Source organism: Cucurbita pepo, chromosome 8, assembly GCF_057944985.1.
Source record: "Cucurbita pepo subsp. pepo isolate OVF chromosome 8, ASM5794498v1, whole genome shotgun sequence".
Taxonomy (NCBI): Eukaryota; Viridiplantae; Streptophyta; class Magnoliopsida; order Cucurbitales; family Cucurbitaceae; genus Cucurbita; species Cucurbita pepo.
In genome coordinates this window covers 11,210,387-11,234,948 of record NC_141805.1, presented here as the reverse complement: position 1 = coordinate 11,234,948, position 24,562 = coordinate 11,210,387, and the positions used below count along the sequence as shown (strand labels likewise).

The window sequence follows — 24,562 nt, the reverse complement described above, 5'->3', positions numbered from 1 at the left end:
AACCATTTAAAGGTGTTGATCATAACACCACTCCCGCCAATGGGAAACATCGATGTCTCACTAAAAAAACTAATTAAAAATTTATGAATTTTGATATAATATTAAATGGTTAATTTATCGAGGAATCTGTGAAGATTCTCAAATCTAAAAAAGAATCGGTCCCGCCAATTATTATTATTATTATTATTATTATTTAAACTCAAACTAAAAAAATAAATATATTTTAATAATTATGAAAATTTTAAACTTAGTTAATTAATCAATACTTTTTTTTATAAAGTTACATAATTAATCACTAATGATAATTAATTAGTATTTTATTTTAAAAAAAAGGAGGTTAATTTTTTGAAAGCAACCATCCACCCAGAATCCCAAAAAGGGTAAGATATAATAATAATTAATAAATAAACTGTGGGCCCCACAATCTTAGTTGGAGTGCTGATGCCTGGTTATTTTGTCATACATTAAATTAGAATAAAATATTGGATAAGATTGAAAAATACAATAATTTAATTCTGTGAAATATATGTACCGTATGAGTGGATAATTATTCTGACGTTTGATGGATTTCTACCGTCCGATCATCCAGCGAGATCAGATCCATGCCCTTGAAACTCACCTCGGACGAGGAAGTAGAAATGGCGATCATGCCGTTGAGATCGGACACGCTGTCTTGTAAAGTGAGAAGCAAATGGGCGGTGCTGAAACTGGTCGACGGTTTGGCCCGAGGGACGATCGGAATCTCTGAATCGCCGATTAACATTTGCACTACGCTTCTCATTGTGGGTCGGGTCATTGGATCCGGGTGCGAACAAGCCAACCCGACTAACAAAACTTTCCTCATCTCCGATTCGTCGAACTCGCCGCTGAGTCTCCCGTCGGCAGCCGTCAATAACCGTCCATCTCGGTGTAAATTCCAAACCCAGTCGACCAAATTACTATTGACGCCAAATCTTCCGCCGCGGGCGGCGGAAACCGTCTCTTTCTCGATTGGCCGTCTACCGCTGGCTACTTCGAGTACTACGGCGCCGAAGCTGAATACGTCGGTTTTTTCCGTTGCACGGCCGGTGAGGAGATATTCCGGGGCTAAATACCCCATTGTACCGGCGGCGACAGTGGCGTCCGGTGATTTATCGTGCTCCACTTGTCGGGCCAACCCGAAATCGCCTAATCGGGCATTGAATCCTTCATCCAACATTATGTTACTGGTTTTAATGTCTCTGTGAATGACCTGATTTTCACATTCTTGATGCAAATACGCCAACGCGGAGGCGACGCCGAGAAGGATTTTTCTCCGGTGAGGCCACGGCAGCGGCGTTCTGGCCTCGAATAGAGCTTTATCCAAACTCCCATTTGGCATCAAATCGTAAACTAGTAGAATTTCGCCCTTTTCGTGACACCATCCTTGAAGACGGACCAAATTCCGGTGGCGGAGAGTTCCGATGATCGAAAGTTCAGAGAGAAATTCTGTCTTCCCTTGTGTACTATGGCTGCACCGTTTCACCGCCACAATGTCGCCGGTCTCCGGCATAATGCCTTTATAAACAGTCCCAAAAGCGCCATGGCCGATGATTCTATTCGAATTGAAGCATTTCGTGGCGATTTTGAGCTCTTTGTAAGTGAATTCCTTCGGCGTTTTGATGATTTCTGAAGCGAGGGAGTCTGATTTCTTCACCCGTTTGATCTTTTTGGAATATACCCAGATTAACCCACCAGCAAATAATGCTAAAACAAACGCCCCCGCCGTCACTACTCCGACCACTGCGCCGGCGTTTTGCTTACAGAGTCCGTTGTGGCAGGACGGCGACTTGGTGTCCTTCTGCGTGACAGAATTTGACCCTGACGGTGGCTGCGTCGGCGGCGGTGACTGAGCGATATTGGCTGCTGGGTTCATCAGCGTCGTCGTCGGTGGCGGCGGAACCGCCCCCGGTGGGTAATTTGAGTCAAACGACGACGTAAAACTCCACCAGTCCACACTGTGAACTTCCGTACTCCCCTGAGTCGAACCGGAAAATCCGACATACATAAAATCGTTCAAATACGGGTCGAGATCGAGATTGAACGACAACAAAGGTTCTGTCGGTTTCAAATTCGAATAAGAAACGAAAATTTCAAAGATCCGAGACGACCCATCGTATTCGATCCAAGAATTCACCGTATCGCCGCTTTTGAGATCGATTCCAATTCCATCCAGATCTTTAACCTGCAACGAAACCATGTCGTTTAGATCCAATCCGACATGGTTCCCATTAATATCCTTAAATTCGACATCCATCAACGTGTCAAATTCCACCGCCACGAATCCCAATCCCCTCTCGTCGGCCAGGCCCAAGAACCCTCCAGCGCCGCCGACAGTGTCGGCGTTCGGCGAGATTACAAACGCCAGCCCGCCGCCGATCGACGAAGGGTTGAGATTCGTAATGGAGAAGGAGAAAAATGTGGAGAAACTGGCGAGGTAGTCAATCCCTGGCTGCCGGAATCTGATAGGTTGGGCGTAGAGGACTCTGCCGGCGCCGGAGTTGGGGACGGCAAGGTCGCGCGTAAGCATCACGCTCCCGTTATTTAAGTGAGCATCGCCAAGGAGCTTCAAGCTACTGAGGGCGACGGTGCCGAAGTCGAACTCTGTGGCGGCGGCGGCGGTTACAGCGATTACGGCGGCGGAATTGAAAATGCCAGCACTGGAAAAGGAAAATAGAAGTAATATGAAGGTAAATGACGTGGAAAATTGAGAGAAATTAACCATTATTGAGATTAAGCTCTGTTCTTCAAATCCATCTCTGTTTCCGACGAAGAAGATGATGAAAAAATCACGGGCTTAGAGAGAGAGAGGGAAGAATGGTATTTGCTTTGGCTTAAAAATAGACAAAACCTCAGCATACAAACAAGGAATACTTTGTGAATGGGACAAGTGGACTGTCGTTCTGACACGTGTACATTCACAACGGTAATTTTTCGATGATAAAGCAAACTTTCTTCTTTTTTTCTCCGTTTCACATCTCTTTTACAGAGTGGACGTTTTTTGTCTCACGTGCCTTACCATTGCGCGTGTATTCCACTGTTTTCCTTCCGACCCACGTGTCAGTCTTTTAGGCGGTGGGTTCAACGCGCTATCCATGTCAGCTGATCTGCCAAAAACCAAGCGTGGGATTAGGTTTTCCACGTCATTTTTTTCTCTTTAATTTTACAAAACTTTAAATCTTAATAAATTTTAAATTATTGCATTTTTCTTTTCTTAATTAAACAAATGAAATTAACAAAAGAAAAAAAAAAAAGTCAACAGAAATTCATATAGAGTGTGGCTTCTCCTAGTAATAGGTCCATAAAAGCGGCGTCGTTTTAACGCCACGTCACATTTCGGACTTATCAGGCTCACAAGCACGTACCACCGTCTGATTTACGTTACTTTCATTGTAGGGTCGCGATTTGTTTGATTAAGGGCTACAGCGCATCACGACCGTAGAAAATCGGGAGGAGATCTCGAGAAAAATGGTGGCTGATTTTGATTTTAAAATTATGTGCGGGCCCCACGGTTGGTTAAAAACGCACAGTATCTCGGGTCTAATTATTGAATCTTGACTAGATTTTGATCGGACGGCTCACGTTGGTTGGTTTTTTCTCTTTTATTGTGGAGTGCTTTTGAAGGCCAATTATTTTTAACGTAAGAATCACAGTTTTACATTTTAAGCATTAAGAAATTGGAATTATATTCGATGTTTTTGTTTTTCAAAGCTACATTTCATTTATTTTCCTTTTATTTTAATTTTACTTCACTATTGTAGTAATAACTTATAAGGAATCGATATTATTTCTTCCCAATAATAATAAATAAATAAATAAAACTAATAGAAATTATTAAATATTTTCCACCTATTATTGTACTATATTATAATTTAATTTGTTTTATTGTCGTGCATTATTTATTTTTAGGTTCATCTTAATGACGGGGACATGATCACTATAACTATCCTCTAACACAAGTTTTTTTTTCCAGCATGTTTTGTCCTTACTTACATATGTTATGGAAAAAATTTTAGGTCACCCAACATACATCACATAAAACATGTTTAACTATGAAGTTTCTATGACTGAGCTACCGAAAAATGAAGTGTATGACTTTAGTTTGTTACATATCGTCATCAGCCTCATGGCTTTAAAATGCGATTGCTAGAGAGAAATTTTCACACCCTTATAAGAAATGTTTTGTTTACCAACACCCTTATAAAAATTGCTTTGTTTACCTGTTATTGGTTTATTCATGTACTGCTCATTTACTCGGGTGTCATATGTTAAAGATGAGCGAAAGATAAATATTTGAAATTTAGATATGTTAGTCAAATATTATACCTTAAAACAGACAGACAATGTCACTTATTTCAGCTACAAGATTGAATGAGACATGTAACATTAAAAAAATAAAAAAAAATAAAAGCTACAGACATGTAATATATATATATATATATATATATATATATGCAAATATCTATTTTTTAAATATAAAAAACTAGAATATTTATTTTTGTAGAGGCCTAGAATGAGCTAACCATCTCATTTTGATAATTGGGCTGACTCGAATCATTTTTGGGAAATTCTTTATTCCTTCGAATTGAAAGATGGCCCAACCATCATAATTATTTCTAAAAATATATAAAAATAACAAATAATTTTTTAAAAATTATAACATTTAATTTGAAAACTATTTATTTGGTTTTATCATCTTATTATTTCAAAAAAAAAAAAAAAAAAAAAAACATGTTTGTACGTATGTATATGTGTATGTACGTGTGCTTAATTTTCAAATACTAAATATCAAATAGTCATCGAACAAAATATGCATACATACGTTGGATGATGGAAGTCCCACATCGACTAATTTAGAGAATGATCATGAGTTTATAAGGGATGAATACTATCTCCATTGATATGAGGTCTTTTGGGGAAGCCCAAAGAAACGATAATATAGTTTGTCACATATATTCACACGGGTTACACATTTCCCTTTTTTGGAACGTCAAGAATCCAATTTGGGTTGACAGAAAAGATGAACGATACACATAACAGTCGTAATCATTCATATTTTAGAATGACCAGACACACAACATGGGATATTAACCCATAATTCTTGCTTACAAACTTACAAACTCAATTACATTATTGAGTTTCGTAGCTTTAATTAACATAGCGACAATCTTTCCTAATCTCACCTTGATCGACAGTGAGCGGATTATTCTCCGACAACAAACGAATTCCCCTGGAAAATTGGTCGTGAAAATATTTGATGTCGGCGGCAAATTTCTTGACATATGGAAGAGTAAGAGGGTTGGAAACCAATTCTTGGTCGACGATCAACAACCCCTTGTGTTCAAGAACATTTTTGTAGTACATATTGTCTACAATCATTGGAGTTTCAAGGTCGTTTCTCGAATACAATACCGCTTCTGGGTCAGGATTCGGCGTCGGGCATCGAACTTTTAGGTATTGTGCGTAATTTGGATCGATGGTTTTGTCGACGGTTGGGTACAACCTCTCCACTAAGTTCACACAGTGAACTCGACCCACTGAATGAGCTCCTGAACGAATTAAACAATGATCAGTACAATAAATTCTTCAATTAATGTTTACTTTAGCTATCTATTCAACCGTCCATGTCTAGAATTTTATAGCTAACTTTTGAGTTCTTATAATTAAGTTACCGAAAAAAAAATTATACTATTGTAATTATACAATTTTTTAAAAAATATTTTTTATTATTAATTAAAAGAAGAAAAAAATGCTAGTAGAGTTAGGCAGATGTAGACCTAAAAGGGCAACCGTTGCCTCCGTGTCAATGCCGATGGACTTAAATCTCGAGAGAACATTCACAAGAGATTCATTATGCTTTGGGACCAGCTCTTCAACAAGATTCGAATAGCTCATTTTGCTATCTCTTCTTCCCGTTTTCAAGTCGATATACGGTCCTTTCAACTGCATATCACATTCACTCGTCAAAACCATCCACGACTCATTTAACATCATCGATTATATGTAAATTAATTTAAGTACCATAACGATGCCATCTCTAGCAGATAGTGCAACAATATCAGCACAAGAAACAGTCTGAGGGCATGCATTTTCAACGGCAGCTTTGATTTTATTTACGTATTTGAAGTTTCTCATCCCAAAACTTCTGTCTGAATCTTTTTCGGATTCCACACCCACCGTCGTCTCCAACAGTAGAGATGCATCACAAGACTGTAAAATAAAACATACAAATGACAGAAACCGCGGATCCTTCTCATAACTTAAATATTTATTAAGATATAAATTTAAAATTTCATTAAATAAAATTTAAAATTATTTATATTAAAAAAGAAAACTTAATAAATACAAAACTCAAGAAATAATTAAAAGGGCAAAAATAAATTAGTGAATTAATTAATTAATTACCTGAACAACGCAATCATGGAAGAGGTTTCTAAGCCACGAAACGGCAGTGTTTCCATGTTCATAGTAGAGCTCAGTAACTTGCTGTTTTATAATTTCTTCAGCTTTTGGGCAACTTTTTGCATAATAATTCATTTGCAGTTCGGCCCTTCCTGTTTTTCAATTTTTTAAAATTGGCCCTATTAAAATTAAATAACATTATTATTTTCCATAATAATAAAAAAAGAAAAAAGAAAATCGGACCTGAATTAAACAGCTGCACAAGGAGGAGGAGAAGAAGAAGAAGGCTGAAATTGTTCTTGGCCGCCATTGTTGAGCTCTTGAAGCTTTCTGGTTTTGAGTGAGTTAGGCATTGATTTTATGGGCCTTTTTATAGTGGAAGAAGAAGAAGAAGAATAGTTTTAATTAATTAATTTATTTATTTTTATTTTTATTTTTAATTATTATTATTTTTGTGTTAATTTGAATGGATTTCTATTGGGACACGACCGACGCAAATCGACAATTATTGGAGGGATGAGAAATTTTATTTTGTAATTATCTGATTGATTAATTTTTTTTTTAAAATGAATTTAATTTGATTCGATTTTGACTCTATTTGGTGTCGATTTCATTAATATTCTTTCACGTTGCTGAAACGACGGTATAATTATAAGATGTTTATGGAGTGGAACAGGTACACGATAATTCTCTTCGTCTCTGCCTATGCCTCTATTTCATTATTATTATTAGATATTTATGGAACAAAGTTTAGAAGTTTGATGTGACGTTAATATGATAAATATATTTTTTTAAATCAAGAAATTTATCATACAAATTTTAAAATATTAAAAAAAAGAAGCAAAGACCAAATTGATATTGGAAGTGTGGAGTTTTACCTCAGTAATAAAAGTATTTAACTTAGTTAAAATATTTTATTGATGAGTTTAGAGTTTTCACCCTTGTTAGCCATTTTGCATAATTTTATTTAGAGAAATTTTTAAAATTTAAACTTAAATTTAATAAAATGAAAATTTTAATATTAAATTTATAAAAAAAAATAAATTTTTTATTTGAAATCTTTTTATTATTTTAGGGGTTTCATATAATTAATTATTAACTATAATTTTAAAATAATCGAATAAGTAGTTGAATCATTATTTTTTTTAAGTTACCATGATTTAGACATTAAATAAATATTTATAATATTATTATATTACGTAATGTTTCTTATTTTGTTTAATCTTTTAAACGTTAATATTATTTTCTGAAATAAATAATTAACTTTTTTATTAATAAATTTTAAAATAGTGAAAATAATTATAAAGAAATGAAGGGAAAGGCTGTATAATTTTTAAATATTAATTTTTTTTTCCAAAAAATAGAAAACCAAACTCTAAATATATTTTTTTAAAAAAAAAACTTATTTTCCCCTTACACGCCACCTTGTTTGACCTTACGCCACCTTTGTCCTCACGCGAGCACCAAGGGTGGGCCCACATTATCCATACAAATATTTAAAAAATCATTTAAAATATATTATAAATTTTAGTTTTGATTCTTTAATTTTTTTTAAATATTTATTTTAAGACGAGCCTATGAAAAAGAACATGCACTGGGTGGACGCCAACCAAAGCTCACTCGACCAAAGCCATCCTACCCAAAAGGCTAAACCTAGCATCCTTTAGTCAGCTCGAGCTAAACCGACCAAATTGGTCTTAACCTATAGACTTAAATTTGCTTATGCACCTCGCGAACATATACAAGAAGATGTTGTACGATCTCTCACGTGAATCTAACTACCGTGGAATCATGTATCAACACCTGTCTTTCTTTACTTTCAATTCGATTTTGACAAATAAATAATACGTGGTGGCTTTGAGTGTCTATATTAATATGCTAATGTTGACTTATGTAATGAAGCCACAACAGTTGATTATGACAAATATTGGACCAACTAATATTATTATATAGAAATTTAAAAAATATTAAATTTTTTTCAAGAATTAAAAGACCAGAAAAAAAAAAAAAGTAATTTTGAGAGTTACGAGGTTAATATAATTTTAATAAATAAATGGTATAATTAAAGATTTACAAAATTATATAAAAATTATGAGATTAAATCATTATGTGGTTGAGAGAGAGTTATCAGACAACATTTATTATGCCCAACTCTCAAAACAAACTTCAGAAATTTTGACATTTTTGTCCTCAACATAATTGTATTTTAATTTAATTTAATTGATTTTTATCTTTTATATATATATATATTGCTTAGAATAATAGAATTGATTGGAATCTTTTAAATTTGTTTCTATTGTAGCAAAATATCTATTATTATTATTATTGAACTAAAAATATGAATTTTAGTTTGTTTTATTAAAAAAATAAATTTAATGCGTAATATTAATTTAACGAATTATTTGTGCGTGGGGAGCATTATTATTTTAAATAGGTATGAAATAATTAAAATTGAGAATGGTTTATTATTTATATTTTTCCAATTTTTCTAGTATCAATAATTGAAATTAATGATAGGATGGTGGACGGTATCAGTTGGAAGCTACCTAAATTGGTCAATTTTGGGTTTTTTTTTCTTCTTTAATTATAATTATTATTGAAAAATATTCAACGCTTCTCCTTAGGATAATAATTAAAATTATATATTTACTTTATTAAAAAAATGGCAATTTGGATAATTGTATTATTGCATCTGATATTTAAAATTTAGGAATCTTTTAATATGATGTCATTCAAATTAATTAATTATTTTACGTAAAATATTTTAATATTAATGTGGATACTATTAAATTATTTTTATATTTTTAGCTACTACCTAACTTCATTGTTCAGTCTTGTAGCAGCGATTGTTATAGGGATAATGAAGTAAATGGTAGGGTTGACCTCGTCGAGCGACGTTCATGCATTGTCTCCGATCGGAAGATAAATACTATTTTCATGTGCAACTTAAATATCTCCTGTCAACCGATATACTTTTTCTTTTTCAAAACTCTCATCGAGAAATGCATTGACTTTTTTAGTCTACATTTGAAAATCATGGAGGGGTGAATCTAGAACGCTTAAATGGATACAATTTTTCTAGCGTTTTTAGATAATAAATGTTAAAACGACATCGTTTCAACAAATGGGCATTTGGTCTAGTGGTATGATTCTCGCTTAGGGTGCGAGAGGTCCCGAGTTCAATTCTCGGAATGCCCCAATTTTTTCTCTCTCTTCCGAACATTTTTAATAGCCCAGATTAGTACCTTCCGGCCCAAAAATGAAATGAGCCCTTTGATTGTGGCCTTCGTAAATTTGGGCTGCCCGTGAAATCGGCCCTTCTTTTTATTTTTTGTTTTTAAATTTAAGTCTATAAATACGTTTTCCACTTAAAAACCAATCAAATTTTAAATTAAAAAATTATTTTTGTTTTTTAAAATTTATGAAGAATTAGTATATATATATATATATATATATGAAAGATTGATTTTGTAAATAAGCATTTGTAGGCCCGTGTTAGACCATGACGATTGCTATCATTTTGTGACGCTCCTGAACCGATTGCTATCATTTTCTTGCTTTCTTCAAGTTATCAATTTTTTATATAATGTTTTTTTTATATCAGGTATAGTTCGTAGGTTGAAGTCGGACGAAGCCTTAATGGGAGAATCTCGGTCCTATGTTGTGGGACTTGTAGCTCGGCAGCTCACCGAGTAAATTTTTTATCCTTCCAATTTCGAGTGCGATACAACGTTCATGTCGAAAATGGAGCTATGGTTAAAAGATAATAATTAAAATCTAACTTGATGCCATTTGATTCCGTTTATGTCCCTTTCTTTTTGGATTCTTTATCTTACTTATGTTTGACAATACTTAAGTGTATTTTTTATAATGTCAGTTTCTATTCATATAAAAAATAAATATAAAATTAATTATTCGTTAATTAACAAATAACAGGTTGGTTTGACACTATAGATCAAAATAAAACATTATTTAATTAAAATATCATATATTATATATCAATTAGAACCTAACACGAAGTAATTAATTATTTAATAATGTGCATGTGGGAGTATTTATTTATTTATTTATTTTAGTGAAGACCAAAGAACATTCTATGGGTATATAGTTGAAATCAAAGGACTTTGATTATTTGCCATTAATTCATGGCTCAATGAACGTTAAACCCTATATTTTTCTTGTGGAATTAAATTAAATTAAATAATGTCGTTATTCAATTATAATATCCACGACAAAAAAGTCGAGGTAAAGATACTCTCGAGGTATAAATGCACTGGGACAAGTTGTCGGGAAAAAACGTCTTGCGATAGTTTTGCAATACGAGAAACCAAAATTCTTGTAGCGATACTATCCTCGAGATGATATGGTTATAAATTGATTATACACTGAAATATGCTCAAATTGGCTATTATTTATAACGGGTCAAACCTCGAGATTGAAAAAGGGATGAGTGGGATCGGTAAGCCATACTTTTTAATTGAAAAAACGAGCATTGTGGAAATACATTTCATTTAGATGTTTTGTTTGAAATGAAAACGAGTAAGAAAAATTGAGAAAAAAGCTGCTAAATTGGCCTATTTCTTACTCGTACGAGTATATAAATGGACCCGGGATGCATTTGCGTAGAAATTACTTTTAAAATTTTAACTAAATAAAATTACAAAAATGTACATCCAAAGGTCAACATTTTGCCATCCCCTTTGTTTCATGGATAGAGACTCATGTGGTTTGTATTATTCCCAATTCCCAAAGCACTTCCTTTTCCCTTCAACTCAAAACGAGTACTACGTCGTCCTATCGTAATCATACGTATTGTTGACATCATCTTATCACTGAAAGTTTGACATATTAATTACCGACGTGTATGACAAGATTGATGAGTCGTTCGTGATTGTAACAGCCCAAACCCACTACTAGCAGATATTATCCACTTCGACTCTGTTACATATTCCGTCAATCTCACGGTTTTAAAACGCGTTTACTAAAAAAAGGTTTCCACACCCTTATAAGAAATGTTTCGTTCTCTTCTCGAACCGATATGAGATTTGTGTTAATTAAGTTTTTTAAAATTAAAAAAATATCTAAATTTTAATTTTTTTAATTTTTTAAAAATACAAACCTAATGGAAACGAACCCAATTTAACCTAATATTAATATTTACGTAGCGGCGTAATGAAGCCAACTTCTTTCTCTCCTTCAAGATTCTAGGGGTCGATAATTATTAACATATTTCAAATCTAAATTATATATACAGATTTTAAACCTATGTCTACTTATTATCAGATAATCACGTTGTATCGGTCATATTCAATCAATTTTTCTCTCTCTACACGTTCTCGAGAAAGGGTATAATGGGAATTTCTCACTTTCTCTCTATAGGTTTTCTCTCTCATCCATGCAACGTGTATATTGGAGTGTGTCCTTATCTGATCGGACATATATATATGTTTAGGGCTCGGTGTCTTCCCCACCTCGGAAATTAGGGTTTTTTTTTTTTGTGTTAGAGAGAGAAAGATGAGAGAGAGAAAAAAAACATTGGATACCAAACTTGGGATGGGGAAAAGCATATGTGCTGTGAAGGAAAATCCAAGCGAAACAAGACAAAAACTTGTTGATTTGTCTCCAAATTATTGTATTCATTTATTTATCATTTTCTTCTTCTTTTTATTTTTATTTTTATTTTTTATTATTCACATATTTTATTACCAATTATGCGATACTCGAATAAACTACATTTAACTCTCTTAATCAAACAAAAATCAATCAAGACGTGTGAAAATCGAACGATCAAAACTCGCCCGAATCGAACAAACCCAATTCATAATCCCCGTATGAGAAACAAACACTTATATAACGATCTATGCCCAGAATTTGAATCAGGGTTCGACACAAGATGACCCCGACATTCTTTTACAACATGATTACATTATCTACTTCTCACTTCTAACAGTGAAAACTATCCCCACATACCAATACAAGTCATTTCAGCATGTTTTGTTCTCACTTATGTCTATAATAGGAAAATTATTCTAAGAGGTTACTCAAGCACACTCAACCATTGAAAGGAACGTGCACCTTGTTACTAATAATAAGTAGTAACTTTCATCCTATTCTCGAGATCGCTCTCATTCGAATGTAATTTCAGTTTATTCATGTACATCTCTATTACTCGGGTGTGACAACTTAGACAACAATCGAAAACCGAAATCATCTCAGATAATCAAACTCAACAACAACATTATGATGAACGCATAATTTTTTGAAATGAAGGATTGAATACCAAATAGAAAGAGACAAGTAAGGGTATCACGGATTGATGTTGTGTGAATTAGAAAGAAAAAAAGAAAGAAAAAAAAAACATGGGAAAACGTAAACTCACTCTTCTCTGTGTTCTGTGTTCTGTGTTCTGTGTTGTGTCTCAGTGTTTGGTTTCTGAGCCTCAGCTGTACGAATCCCACATCGCCCAATTTTACTTTCATTCAACCTTTAATTATGACCTAATCATTCTCCCCTATAAAAAGCCATCTTACTTTTTTTCATTTTCATTATTTTCTTTCTTTTTTTAAATTACATAAAATTCACTTTCATTTAAATATTTTTACTATTAAACACAAAATTTTTAAAATAATAATAATTTTTTTAATTTTAGTTTTATAAAAAAAATATATATATATATTGAAGTTAAATTTAAATGGCATTTTATTTATTTTTAATTTGAAACCTAGTTGGCTAGGGCGAATCAATCAAATCGGACCACCTTTTTACTGTGATTATTAAAACTGTCACAGCCTTTGCATGTTATCATCTCTCAGTTTATTACTTCTATGTAGATTAGGTACTTGTTTGCTTCCCATTACAATGCACCCTTTTCCCCTCTATACTTTTTAAACTTCAACTATTTCCCTATTTTATTTATTTATTATATTTATTATTAATATTCACCCCGGGAATTACATCGATCGGGTTGATACGTTAGAGGTTCGATGATATTCAAATATATTTTTTTTTAATTTTAGAGGCGTTTTTTGAAATTTTAGGTAGTGTTTAAAAATAAATGTGAAAATTGATTAATGATCTGAATTTACTTAAAAAAATTAGACTTTAGGGTTTCATACGTGTTCCGATCTTATCGATAGAGGTTTATTAATTGAAGTTGTTTAGCGGGATCGTTGTTTAGGTAATAGCCCTTTATAAAATGAACGAATATTGTCCTTTTTTTATGTTTTCTAATTGAAAAAGACATTCAAATGGTAGTAGTTATTGATGAGTGAAGAACATTTTTGTTGACCATAAGTTTGACAAAAGTATATTTGGGGAGGCCATATTTGACATATGAAGTGGTTAGAAGTTCATGGAATCAACTTGAGTATAGTTTAACTAGTTAAGACATTGAAAAGAGAAGTACATGAATGAACCGAGACCACATATGAACGAGAATGGTTATGAGGTTATGATGGTTAAGAAATGCTTAAAAAATCGATCATTACTACTTATATCAACAAAGTGCAGTAGATACCAATGAATATATGGATTGTCATGTGTCAAATCTAGATTTCAAGTCATGGTCTCAATTCTTTTAAGATAAGTAGGTAACATAACCATGTCACAGTGTGTCCGAGTCATGTTTGTCCAAGGCGTGATTTTTGTAGCCGCGTGTCAGATGTCTCAGTCATGCTTATCTAAGACGTGTTTTCCATGGTCGCATGCCCGTTACAAAACCCCTTTTACTTACTTTCATGTTAGATAGGTCTTTACTATTCTTATTGTATCAATACAAAGTTTATAACCGGTCACCAAAATCACGTCTACACCCGCCAAGGCTCCCAAAATCGTATCTACGGCTGACTTGTTCACTGGGTTAGAACAAGTACCGCACAATCACTGTTTTGTTGCAGTGGATGCGTGTCAAATCCATATTTCAAATCTTAATCTCAATCTTAGACATAAGACTATACGTATATACATCATCGATCAAGAGGTCGAAATTTCAAATTTCCTCACGCATCTAAACATACAAACAACAACACGAAACCATAGTTTTCAAACCCTAAACCTATTAACACAATAAGTCAAGAACAACAACAAGTTTCATATGATTCACAAGACAAAAAAGGTTGGTACAAACATAGAGTTTGAGTTAGGTGTAGTTAGGAAGTCTACATCTGTTTTTTAAAAATTAATATACATTTATACGATAGGGTTTGAAAATAACTCAAATAGTGTAGATTTGAGCTCAAAAATGCTGCCAAAAAGATGAAGTAATGAGAAAGAATTGAATAGGAAAGAGAGACAGTCAAATAAAAAAAGCAAAACATGTTCTGTTTTAAAAGCAAAACATGTTGGTTTTTGGTGTTTTCTTAAAACCAAACCATTACAAACACTCTCTCATCTTCAACCCTCTTTCTTCTTTCATCATATTTGGTTTTGTTTTCCTCTTCCAAGCTTTGGTTTTTACTCTCTTTTGGCATAACCCTAGCTAGCTTCTTCCCTTTCCTTTGTCAAACGGATCGTCGTCGTCGTCGTCGTCATCGTCCCACTGTTTGTTTCTAAAAAAGAGAGAAAAAAAAAAAAACACAAGATCCTTGGTTTTTTCTTGTTTGTTCTTGTCTAAACCAATACCCCAAAAAGGAAATCATGTCAAGTAATCCTTTTTCTCTTCTCTCTTCCACTACCACTCCCTTTGTTCCACACCAAGATGCTAACCCTAAATCGAAACCCTCGACCGCTGCGAAGAAGAAACGCAACCTCCCGGGAACCCCAGGTGAGCTTCGTTTTCCACTTCTTCACCGATCGTTTTTTTTTTTTAAGTTCAGTGATTGAGTTGTTGTGTTGTTGTTGTTGTTACAGATCCAGATGCTGAGGTTATTGCTTTGTCGCCGAAATCGCTCATGGCGACGAATAGATTCGTATGCGAAATTTGCAACAAGGGTTTTCAAAGAGATCAGAATCTACAACTTCACCGACGTGGGCATAACCTTCCGTGGAAGCTACGACAACGGACGAACAAGGAGATGATTAAGAAGAAAGTGTATATTTGCCCGGAGAAGACGTGTGTACATCATGATCCGTCGCGAGCCCTCGGTGACCTGACCGGGATAAAGAAACATTTCAGTAGGAAACATGGCGAGAAGAAGTGGAAATGTGATAAGTGTTCTAAGAAATACGCGGTTCAATCCGATTGGAAAGCTCACTCCAAAACCTGTGGGACTCGAGAATATAAGTGCGATTGTGGAACTCTTTTTTCTCGGTAAGCTCAAGATTTGAAACTCTAACCTCTAATGTCAATTGAAATTACTAATAGTTCGATATAAACACAAACGAATCGAACTCGAAAATCAAACACGTTTTTCGATTATCTCTGACCAGACATTGATTTGTAACAAAATTGGCAATGATTGGAGAATTAAATGTTGGATGTTTTTTTTTTCTTGATCAGGAAAGACAGCTTCATAACCCACAGAGCATTTTGTGATGCTTTAGCTGAAGAAAGTGCAAGAATCACAACAATTTCAGCAACAAATATTCTCAATAATTTAAGAAATGATTCAATTGTTCTTCATCAACAAGAACAAAACAATCTTGAATCTCTTGGAGATGTTCCTGGGCTTTCCCAATTCAGTAATTCAGATAATTTCTTGAGAGATTTTGAAGAACACCAACACAAGAACAGATCTCCATTGTCCCTTTGGTTAAACCAAGCTTCTGTTGATAATGCAATGAACAACAACAACAACAACATTTCCCACTTTTTTGGAGCTTCTTCTTCCTCCTCCAATCTTTTCGGATCTATGACCGAAAGCGGGCTTTCGGTCTTGCCGGTGATTGAGAAGGAAGACGTTGACAATAAGGGAAGTTTGTCGAAGGCTACGGCGGCCGCCTCGTTGTTAGGTCAATCTTCTCAATCGTTTGTTTCGTCTTCTCCGATGTCGGCCACCGCCCTTCTACAAAAAGCTGCTCTTATGGGCTCGACTAGAAGCAGCAACAATAATAATTCTCCGCTGTTTGGAGCTGGCGCGTTCGGAGTAATGAGCTCGTCGTCTTCGTCATTGAACTCGTTTAATAAATCTAGAAGCTCGACAATGGCCGACTCAATACAGATGGTCGGTAACAACTCCGACATGAGCTCGGATTGTCTCAACCAACTTCTACTACCACCAAATGGTAAAAAGGGCTAGAAATTTTTATAGAATTATAACGTAAACGAGATCGATTACGACAAATTTAATCTTTTATTCATATTCTTAATGAACGCAGATAGTAACAAAATGAGAAGTAGCGGTCAAACGAGGGATTTCCTCGGTGTCGGAGGAGGAGAAGCGCCTCGGCCACCGTTCCTCCCGCCGGAGCTTGCAAAATTCGCCGCCATAAACTCGACAATGGGACTAAGCCAATTCAACCACTAAAAACCCCATCAAATTCAATCAAAATTGAAGGTCAGTAAAAAAAAAAAATGTACAGCGCTTTATTTTTAACCAGCTGCATTGTAAATCATAATGATATGAAGGCTTGGCTTTTTTACAGTGCAAGGCGGCGGAAACGGTCAGAAGGTGACGGCGGCGGGGGCCACCGGCGAATGTTGAAAGTTGACAGTTCTAAGAAAGTAGTAAAAACGGCCATGCATTTAACCCTTCTTTGTTTCTTCTTCTTCTTGTTATTTTATATTTTGTCGTTTGAACTTTTTTTTTTTTTTTTTTTCGTAATTTCGCTTTCAAATTATTGCATTTGCCAGCGAAAACTACTTTATATATATATATATATATATATATATATATATATATATTTGACTATAAATCAAATTAATCTGGCCGGCAGCCACCACCTGGTCAACGTCGGTGAGTTTAAGGAAAAAATAATTGAAAATAATGATAATAATAATGCAATTTGTGAGCAACTTTACTATTAATTACGCAACACATAAGGCTCGAGCCCCCGAGCAAGAAAGTAGGTGGCCCGTTACGTATTGTCGTCAGCCTCACCGGTTTAGAACGCGTCTGTTAGGGAGAGATCTCCACACTCTTATAAGAAATGTTTCGTTATTCTCTCTAACCGATGTGGGATCTTACATTAATTCTTTGGTCTGTATCTTAAGAGAGCATGCTTCATGGGTGCTTTAGCCTCCTAGAATCCTTGTTCAGACTTGGGAAACGGAAAAATCCCAAAATAGAAAGAGTAGGTCATTTCTCATCACGGGCTAACTCAAATTATTTGTGCTTAACTTAACATTAGACGTGGTGTATCAAGCACCACGTCAGCGTCCACCAGTGGTTTGCCCTTTTCACGTTTTACGAGTCTCGTTCCTTTCCCAATCAAACAAATTTACCTTTGTTGTCACGTGACCGTCAAGTGCATTTTCACTATCAAACTTGTAACCGTTCAAGCCCACTAGCTAATAACATATATTGTCCGCTTTGGCTCGTTACGTATCACTGTCAACCTCTTAGTTTTAAAATGTGTCTATTAGGGAGATGTTTTCATACCCTTTTAAGAAGGGTTTCGTTCCTTTCTCCAACCGAGGTGAGATCTCACATAATCTAATCACATTTTCATTATATCATAAGAAAAAATCGATATCGATATTTTTATAAACTCGATATCCCGACATTTTCATCGTTTAAATATGTTGTTAGATTAGAGAGTTGAAAGGATATGCGTTTAAGTTTCCAAGGATGGTTATAAATTGAGAATCTCAAGACACCAATTGAAGAGAAATGTTACAAAACAAAAAAAACAGGGTCCTAGGAATGATTGTAGGGCACTTTTGTTCCAAGAGAACCACAGTTGCTTGGGGCACCCAGCCCTACACATTTGACTTTGCCCTAACTTTTTTTTTTACTTTCCAAGTAAAAGTAAAAATTTAAAAAAAAAAAAGAAAAGAAAAAAGAGCCCTATAATAATTGGTCAATGGTCAATACTCAATAGGACATCCCCTAATTTCAAGGTTTTTTTTTTTTTTTTTTTTTTTTTTTGGGAAGCTCAAAGGACTTTCAAAAGGGAGATTTATGGAAATGCACAAAAAGAGAGTTTTTTTTTTAAAAAAAATAAAAATTATTGTATGATGATGTCTACCTTTTTGTGTTAAATTACCAAAAAAAAATTAATAAAAAAAAAAAAAAAGTTGACCTTCTAAAAAGTTACTGTCAGTAAAAAAAATAATACTCATAACAACACTAGGCTGCGTCAAATCGTCAAATTAGTTACTACAACGTCATGTTTTTTTAGTCAACTAGAAGTCAAATAACTTTCGAAACTATTTTGTATAATTTTTCAACTGTGAGATCTCACATAGATTGGAGAAGGGAATGGATGCCAACGAGGACACTAGACCCTGAAGGTGAGTGGATTGTGAGATCCCGAATCGATTAGAGAAAAGAACGAAACATTCTTTATAAGGGTGTGAAAACTTCCTCCTAGAAGATGCGTTTTAAAATCTTGAAAGGAAGTACGAAAGGAAAAGTCCAAAGAGAACTATCGGCTAACGATGAGCTTGAGTTCATATATCAGCGATCTCGAGTTCATACATTAAGATAAATAATATATATAAACCCCATAGAAAAATTATTTACATTATCATCTAAAAAACAATAGGGGAAAAAATACAGAGAAGAAAGCATATACAAGACTTAGAACTCCTTGTCAATGGCACACTGATATGGCCTGTCTCTGATGCAAGGCTCCTGAAGCTCCCATTTCGATATCTTGATCGGGAGGATCGATTTGACTTCTGCACGAGGCTGCGGGCAATGTTCGTGTCTGCATCGGCTCCTCGGGTCCCCGACGAAGACCGAGCGGAGGATTTGCGTGCACTTGATGTGTGGTTGCTGATGATCCATTTGACTGCATTGCTGATGGAGTTTGATTAATGGATTGATCAAGCCATAGTCTGGTTCGTTGAAAAATTTTCTCGAGAACGAGAGTCAGCGTCATTGTAACTCCGAAGCCCGAAAATGTGGCAAGAAGAATGGCTAGAATGGCCTGCATATGAAGCTGTAGATCCAAAGAATTATGATCACTTGTTGGCTAAACAATTGCTATGTTCTTCATTTTGCATCGAGACGGTTCGGTTTTCGGTGAACTCTTACCTTTGAGTAGAAAGCATGAGAAAAGGCGATCACGAAAGCGAGCTGGACCATGGCGTAAATCCATATGTACTGCTTCCATACTGATAAGAAGATTCAAGTGTATTAGTATGGATTGATGACCGAGAACAAACGTTGAAGAATGTTCTCCGAAGAAGAACTCGAAAAACGAGTATCGACCTACCGATTGTTGCGGCAGCCATGGATGCAAGAAGACCAAATATGCAAGAAAAGGGAAGAGAAAAAGCTAGAGCGCTTGATCCCATTTTACCAGCCTGCACATGCCCTGGTATTAGCAATCCAAACAGCCTTGAAAAACAACAACATATTAACCCCCCGTCCGTCGACATGTAACAGTCCAAGCCCACCGCTAGTAAATACTGTAACAACCTAAGCCCACCATTAATAGATATTGTCCGCTTTAGCCCGTTATGTATCGCCACCAACCTCACGGTTTTAAAATGCATCTACTCGGGAGAGGTTTCCACACCCTTATAAGCAATATTTCGTTATCCTCTCCAACTGACGTGGGATTTCACAATCCACCCCCCTTAGGGACCCAACGTCCCCACTATCACACCGCCCTGTGTCTGGCTCTGATACCATTTGAAACAGTTCAAGCCCACCACTAGAAGATATATTATCCGCTTTACCTCGTTACGTATCCGCCGTCAGCCACACGGTTTTAAAATGAGTCTACTAGGGAGAGGTTTCCACACCCTTATAAGGAATGTTTCGTTCTCCTCTTCAACCAATGTGGGATCTCACAATCCACCCCCCTTGGGGGCCCAGCGTCCCCGCTGGCACACCGCCCTGTGTCTAGCTCTGATACCATTTGTAACAGTTCAAGCTCACCGCTAGCAAATATTGTCGACTTTAGTCCGTTACGTATCACCGTCGGCCTCACGGTTTTACAACGCGTCAACTAGGGAGAGGTTTCTACACCCTTATAAGGAATGTTTTATTCTCATTTCCAACCGATGTGGGATCTCACACGATATGCAATACTTTACTATCATCGACTTCGAAATACGAACGAACATAAAACGAAGAAGAAAAGTTGAAGTGCTGGAATACCAGAAGTTGTTCTAGGAAACCGAAGTAAGCTAGCACGTTGATGATAACAAGAAAAGGAACATCCTGCCAAACCCTGCAGCAGCTGGTTCACTCGACAGTCCAGTTTTCGACTCGAACATAAAACGTCATAGAATTCGTCTACGTATAAGGAAGTAGTTTTACTTGCCTGTATTGAGTAATGTCAGCTGAAACAATTTCACTTCCTTGAAAGTTGTAGGCCTGAATGGCATGCGCTTGTAGCAGCGCAGCTGGGAGATTATGAACCTCTTGCCTGCATACATCGCATGTTCTGTTACCTTTAGTGCTAAACCATTTGATAGCACATTCTTGGTGAGCCAAGGCAAGTTCACCCTTGCAGTTACATTCCATTTTTATAGTCTCGAGACCATTCCCGAGCTCGATCAAGCAAATTCGGCAAACGGGTTCTTCTGAAATATGCTCACCAGTCTCTATGTTCTTCTCTGAATCATGAAGATAATGTATCTATTGATAATTAAAGTTCAGGAAGAACAGAGCATCCATGGCACTTAAAGAATGGAGAACAAATCTTGTTAACGTAAACAAACCGAACACGAAACGATATAAGAGATTTACCATATGTAGGTGATTTGTATGGTGTCATGACAAACTTTTTGCCAATTTGTGGAGAGGTCAGGGTCAGACGAACAGTGTTACGACGTAACGACACGCTTCCATCTTCTCTGATATCAGGTACGGAGTTGGATCGATGCATCAACCCGTGATCCAATTCTCTCTGCAAGTAAGAATCAAATAGAGAACATAGTTTGAGCAAAAAGGGACAAGCCATCAAATTGAAATGACTTAAAGAGATTAGGTTCATAATGTGATGCGTATGAACGGTTACACTGAACTCAACTCAACCCGAAAAACAAAGCCTTGTCTCGACAATGTTGGTTAACGATTTAAGGATATAAAATATAAGCTTCATCTCAAAATGTGTAACCCAGCATTCAGTATAACTCGATGCACTGATTCTCCTTTGGGAAACATTTTGAATTGGCTAGCGTATTAGAGAGCAAACGAAGTAGAACTCTCCGACTGTCTTGAGAGAATTGTTCCACAAAGTCCTTGTAATCACATCGGTTGGAGAGGAGAACATAACATTCCTTATAAGGGCGTGGAAACCTCTCCCTAGTAGAGCGTTTTAAAACCTTGAGGGGAAGCCCTTTAAGGGAAAGCCCAAAGAGGACAATATCTACTAGTGGTGGGATTAAGCTGTTACAAATGGTATCAGAGTCAAGACACCAGAAGGTGTGCCAGGCAGGACGTTGGGCCCCCAAGGGGGTGGATTGTAAGGTCTCATATTGATTGGAGAGGAGAACAAAACATTCCTAATAAGTGCGTGGAAACCTCTCCCTAGAAGACACGTTCTAAAACCTTGAGGGGAAGCCCTTTAAGGGAAAGCCCAAAGAGGACAATATCTACTCGGGGTGGGATTAAGCTGTTACAAATGGTATCAGAGTCAAGACACCAGACGGTGTGACGGTGTGCCAGGCAGGACGTTGGGCCCCCAAAGGGGTGGATTGTAAGGTCTCATATTGATTGGAGAGGAGAACAAAACATTCCTTATAAGTGCGTGGAAACCTCTCCCTAGAAGACACGTTCTAAAACCTTGAGGGGAAGCCCTTTAAGGGAAAGCCCAAAGAGGACAATATCTACTGGTGGTGGGATTAAGCTGTTACAAATGGTATCAGAGTCAAGACACCAGACGGTGTGTCAGGCAGGATGTTGGGCCCCCAAGGGGGTGGATTGTAAGGTCTCACATTGATTGGAGAGGAGAACAAAACATTCCTTATAAGTGCGTGGAAACCTCTCCCTAGAAGACACGTTCTAAAACCTTGAGGGGAAGCCCTTTAAGGAAAACCCAAAGAGGACAATATCTACTAGTGATGGGCTTAGGCTGTTACAAATGGTATCAGAGCTGGTGTGCCAGGGAGGACGTTGGGCCCCCAAGGGGGTGGATTGTAAGGTTTCACCTCGAGGGGAAGCTCATAAGGGAAAGCACAAAGAGGACAATATCAGCTAGCGGTGCGCTTGGGCTCTTACAGTCCTCGTGGAGTATACGAAGGCAAGAGGAAATGAAATGATGCTATGAAACATAATTATATCTATACTACACCATGTTGATGCAGTAACAAGTACTAAACAATCAGTCTTCAAACAAAGAAGTGAATCCTTACAGTTGAGATGTGATGTTCAACTATGCCCTCTCCATGTGAGGACTCCGAATCTGCTGCTCTTTTCGATTTCAGGCTGAAAATTTTCGTAAGCGACTTCGACCTGGATATTCTAGGCCTCTGATATGCAACGGCACGAGCCACGTTCAACGACACGATCGGAGACATTCCAACATCTGGCCTTAAATTCTCATAATGTGAATTCATGTTCGAAGCAATGCCTTTAGAGTCAGAGTTACTTTTGGATTTGGGAGAATCGCTTAGAATTTGGGGCAATTTCGATGTCCCAGAATGTTCATCAGTGTTCATAGCTGCAAGAGATTGAACCTCCATAGCAAGTTTATCAAATTTCTAGTGTAAATTAGGGCAGAGTTCTTCAGTTCAAAGCGGAAAATCAAAATGGAACTGTTTTTGACTAAGGAAATACACATAGAACTCAGAACTTCATGAACTTGAACTCAAAGAAGAATCAAAACAACCAAATATATCATAGAACAATCAGAATCAATCAGTTTGATTGGTATGAACACTCAACAAACACATAAAAACTAGCTCAAATGAACAAACAAATTCAACCAAGAACCAAAAAAAACTCAATAAATCTTGATTTCAAACAAAACCCAGATGAAATTTGTTCATATAAACCGAAAATTTTGCAAGTACCTTGAGATATGGAGCCTCCACCGTCTTGTTCAGCAAGATTTTGGTCCTGAGTAGCCATTTCTCATGGAAGAACTTTCTTGAATGACCATTGGCATCCCTATGAATGCTTGGGGGGCTGAATTTGTGAGCTCTTACAGGTGTTTGACATGGATACTTCTATCCATTTTCCGTTCATGACCCGCAAGATTAAATTAATTTAAGAAAGCAAAAAATTGAGTTAACAAAAAATTAATTAATTAATTAATTATTGGGTAACACTTATGATTACCTCAATTATGTAATCACTTATGGATAACACGACATTTCGTTATATTATATTATATTTAAGTTGAGAATTTTATATGATGTTGTATGCGAACATAATTAATAGTTTTATCGGATAATATTCATCTTTTAGTTGACATTTTCTCTCATGTGGGTGCGTAGTGTTCTTTTGACTAGTTTAACCGATTATTGATCGTGGCTAATTGAGCAAGTTCACGTAATTGCGAGACGATTAGGTTTGTCCATGACGCTTCAGGACAGTGCCCCAGGTCCCTACAACTAGAGGACAATCAAATCCGCTACATCCACCAGTAACCCTGATACTTATTCGACTTTAAACTAGTTTTACATTACATAATATCCATCGGAGAGTTCAAGAGAAGAACCCAGATCCCGATCTACGACTGAATAGCAACTGTGTGTATATATGTATATATATATATATATATATATATAAACACGACAATATTCTTTTTCCTAATTTGTTTTTTTTTTAAATCAGTCAATCAATTTGTGACACATTCTTATATCTAACCTCAATTTTGAATAAAGAAATCTATATAATTGACTTTTTTAATTATAAAAAAAAAAAAAAAAGCAAGCCCATTATTGTAATTTCATAATTGGATGATGTCATGTATTTGTATTTCTGATGTCATAATTAATCATTTTTTATTTACTTCCTGAATTGTCTTTTCTAAACGTGTCTACTACACAGACAAACAAGGAATAGGCCCATTAAGATCAGAGTTCGGCCCATTTGAATGCGGATGCTCTGATATTGGGCTTTTGGCCCATACACTTAAGTCTATCAAGTGTAAAGCCCAAAAATAATATATATAAATTACTTAAGATCGGTCTTGC

At 35.9% G+C, this 24,562-nt stretch overlaps 4 protein-coding genes and 1 non-coding gene across 5 annotated transcripts; 2 read left to right on the top strand and 3 right to left on the bottom strand.

Moving 5' to 3' along the window:
* Nucleotides 1-381: 381 nt before the first annotated feature.
* LOC111800252 (L-type lectin-domain containing receptor kinase VIII.1) lies at nt 382-3,122 on the bottom strand. Its single transcript, XM_023683856.2, has one exon. It carries the CDS (start codon nt 2,741-2,743, stop codon nt 548-550), a length of 2,196 nt encoding a protein of 731 aa, XP_023539624.2. The 5' UTR covers nt 2,744-3,122; the 3' UTR covers nt 382-547.
* A 1,824-nt stretch (nt 3,123-4,946) lies between these two features.
* On the bottom strand, nt 4,947-6,781 carry LOC111799694 (peroxidase 21-like). The gene is made up of 5 exons (XM_023683138.2): nt 6,664-6,781; nt 6,424-6,572; nt 6,040-6,228; nt 5,796-5,961; nt 4,947-5,567 (listed from the first exon to the last, which is right to left on the bottom strand). Exons 1-5 carry the CDS (start codon nt 6,728-6,730, stop codon nt 5,167-5,169), a joined length of 972 nt encoding a protein of 323 aa, XP_023538906.2. The 5' UTR covers nt 6,731-6,781; the 3' UTR covers nt 4,947-5,166.
* A 2,765-nt stretch (nt 6,782-9,546) lies between these two features.
* TRNAP-AGG (transfer RNA proline (anticodon AGG)) lies at nt 9,547-9,618 on the top strand. The gene has a single exon. It is a non-coding gene; the product is annotated as a tRNA-Pro (tRNA).
* A 5,084-nt stretch (nt 9,619-14,702) lies between these two features.
* LOC111800724 (zinc finger protein JACKDAW) lies at nt 14,703-17,095 on the top strand. The gene is made up of 5 exons (XM_023684542.2): nt 14,703-15,181; nt 15,268-15,667; nt 15,857-16,581; nt 16,675-16,853; nt 16,942-17,095. Exons 1-4 carry the CDS (start codon nt 15,055-15,057, stop codon nt 16,821-16,823), a joined length of 1,401 nt encoding a protein of 466 aa, XP_023540310.1. The 5' UTR covers nt 14,703-15,054; the 3' UTR covers nt 16,824-16,853; nt 16,942-17,095.
* Nucleotides 17,096-18,886: 1,791 nt separating this feature from the next.
* Nucleotides 18,887-23,615, bottom strand: LOC111800723 (uncharacterized). Its single transcript, XM_023684540.2, has 8 exons — nt 23,435-23,615; nt 22,775-23,082; nt 21,168-21,327; nt 20,740-21,034; nt 20,574-20,646; nt 19,681-19,771; nt 19,500-19,579; nt 18,887-19,404 (listed from the first exon to the last, which is right to left on the bottom strand). Exons 1-8 carry the CDS (start codon nt 23,490-23,492, stop codon nt 19,054-19,056), a joined length of 1,416 nt encoding a protein of 471 aa, XP_023540308.2. The 5' UTR covers nt 23,493-23,615; the 3' UTR covers nt 18,887-19,053.
* Between the last annotated feature and the right edge of the window lie 947 nt (nt 23,616-24,562).

Excerpts from the sequence above, each read along its gene's own strand:
- LOC111799694 (XM_023683138.2), bottom strand. The coding sequence starts at position 6,730 with ATGGCGGCCAAGAACAATTTCAGCCTTCTTCTTCTTCTCCTCCTCCTT. Across the intron at positions 6,573-6,663 it reads TGTGCAGCTGTTTAATTCAG|GAAGGGCCGAACTGCAAATG; the intron begins GTCCGATTTTCT and ends ATTGAAAAACAG. Across the intron at positions 5,962-6,039 it reads CTAGAGATGGCATCGTTATG|TTGAAAGGACCGTATATCGA; the intron begins GTACTTAAATTA and ends TGTGATATGCAG.
- LOC111800723 (XM_023684540.2), bottom strand. The coding sequence starts at position 23,492 with ATGGCTACTCAGGACCAAAATCTTGCTGAACAAGACGGTGGAGGCTCC. Across the intron at positions 21,328-22,774 it reads TTGAACATCACATCTCAACT|AGAGAATTGGATCACGGGTT; the intron begins GTAAGGATTCAC and ends TCTTACTTGCAG. Across the intron at positions 21,035-21,167 it reads ATACAAATCACCTACATATG|AGAAGAACATAGAGACTGGT; the intron begins GTAAATCTCTTA and ends TTCATGATTCAG.
- LOC111800724 (XM_023684542.2), top strand. The coding sequence starts at position 15,055 with ATGTCAAGTAATCCTTTTTCTCTTCTCTCTTCCACTACCACTCCCTTT. Across the intron at positions 15,182-15,267 it reads CAACCTCCCGGGAACCCCAG|ATCCAGATGCTGAGGTTATT; the intron begins GTGAGCTTCGTT and ends TTGTTGTTACAG. Across the intron at positions 16,582-16,674 it reads ACTTCTACTACCACCAAATG|ATAGTAACAAAATGAGAAGT; the intron begins GTAAAAAGGGCT and ends TAATGAACGCAG.
- LOC111800252 (XM_023683856.2), bottom strand. The coding sequence starts at position 2,743 with ATGGTTAATTTCTCTCAATTTTCCACGTCATTTACCTTCATATTACTT.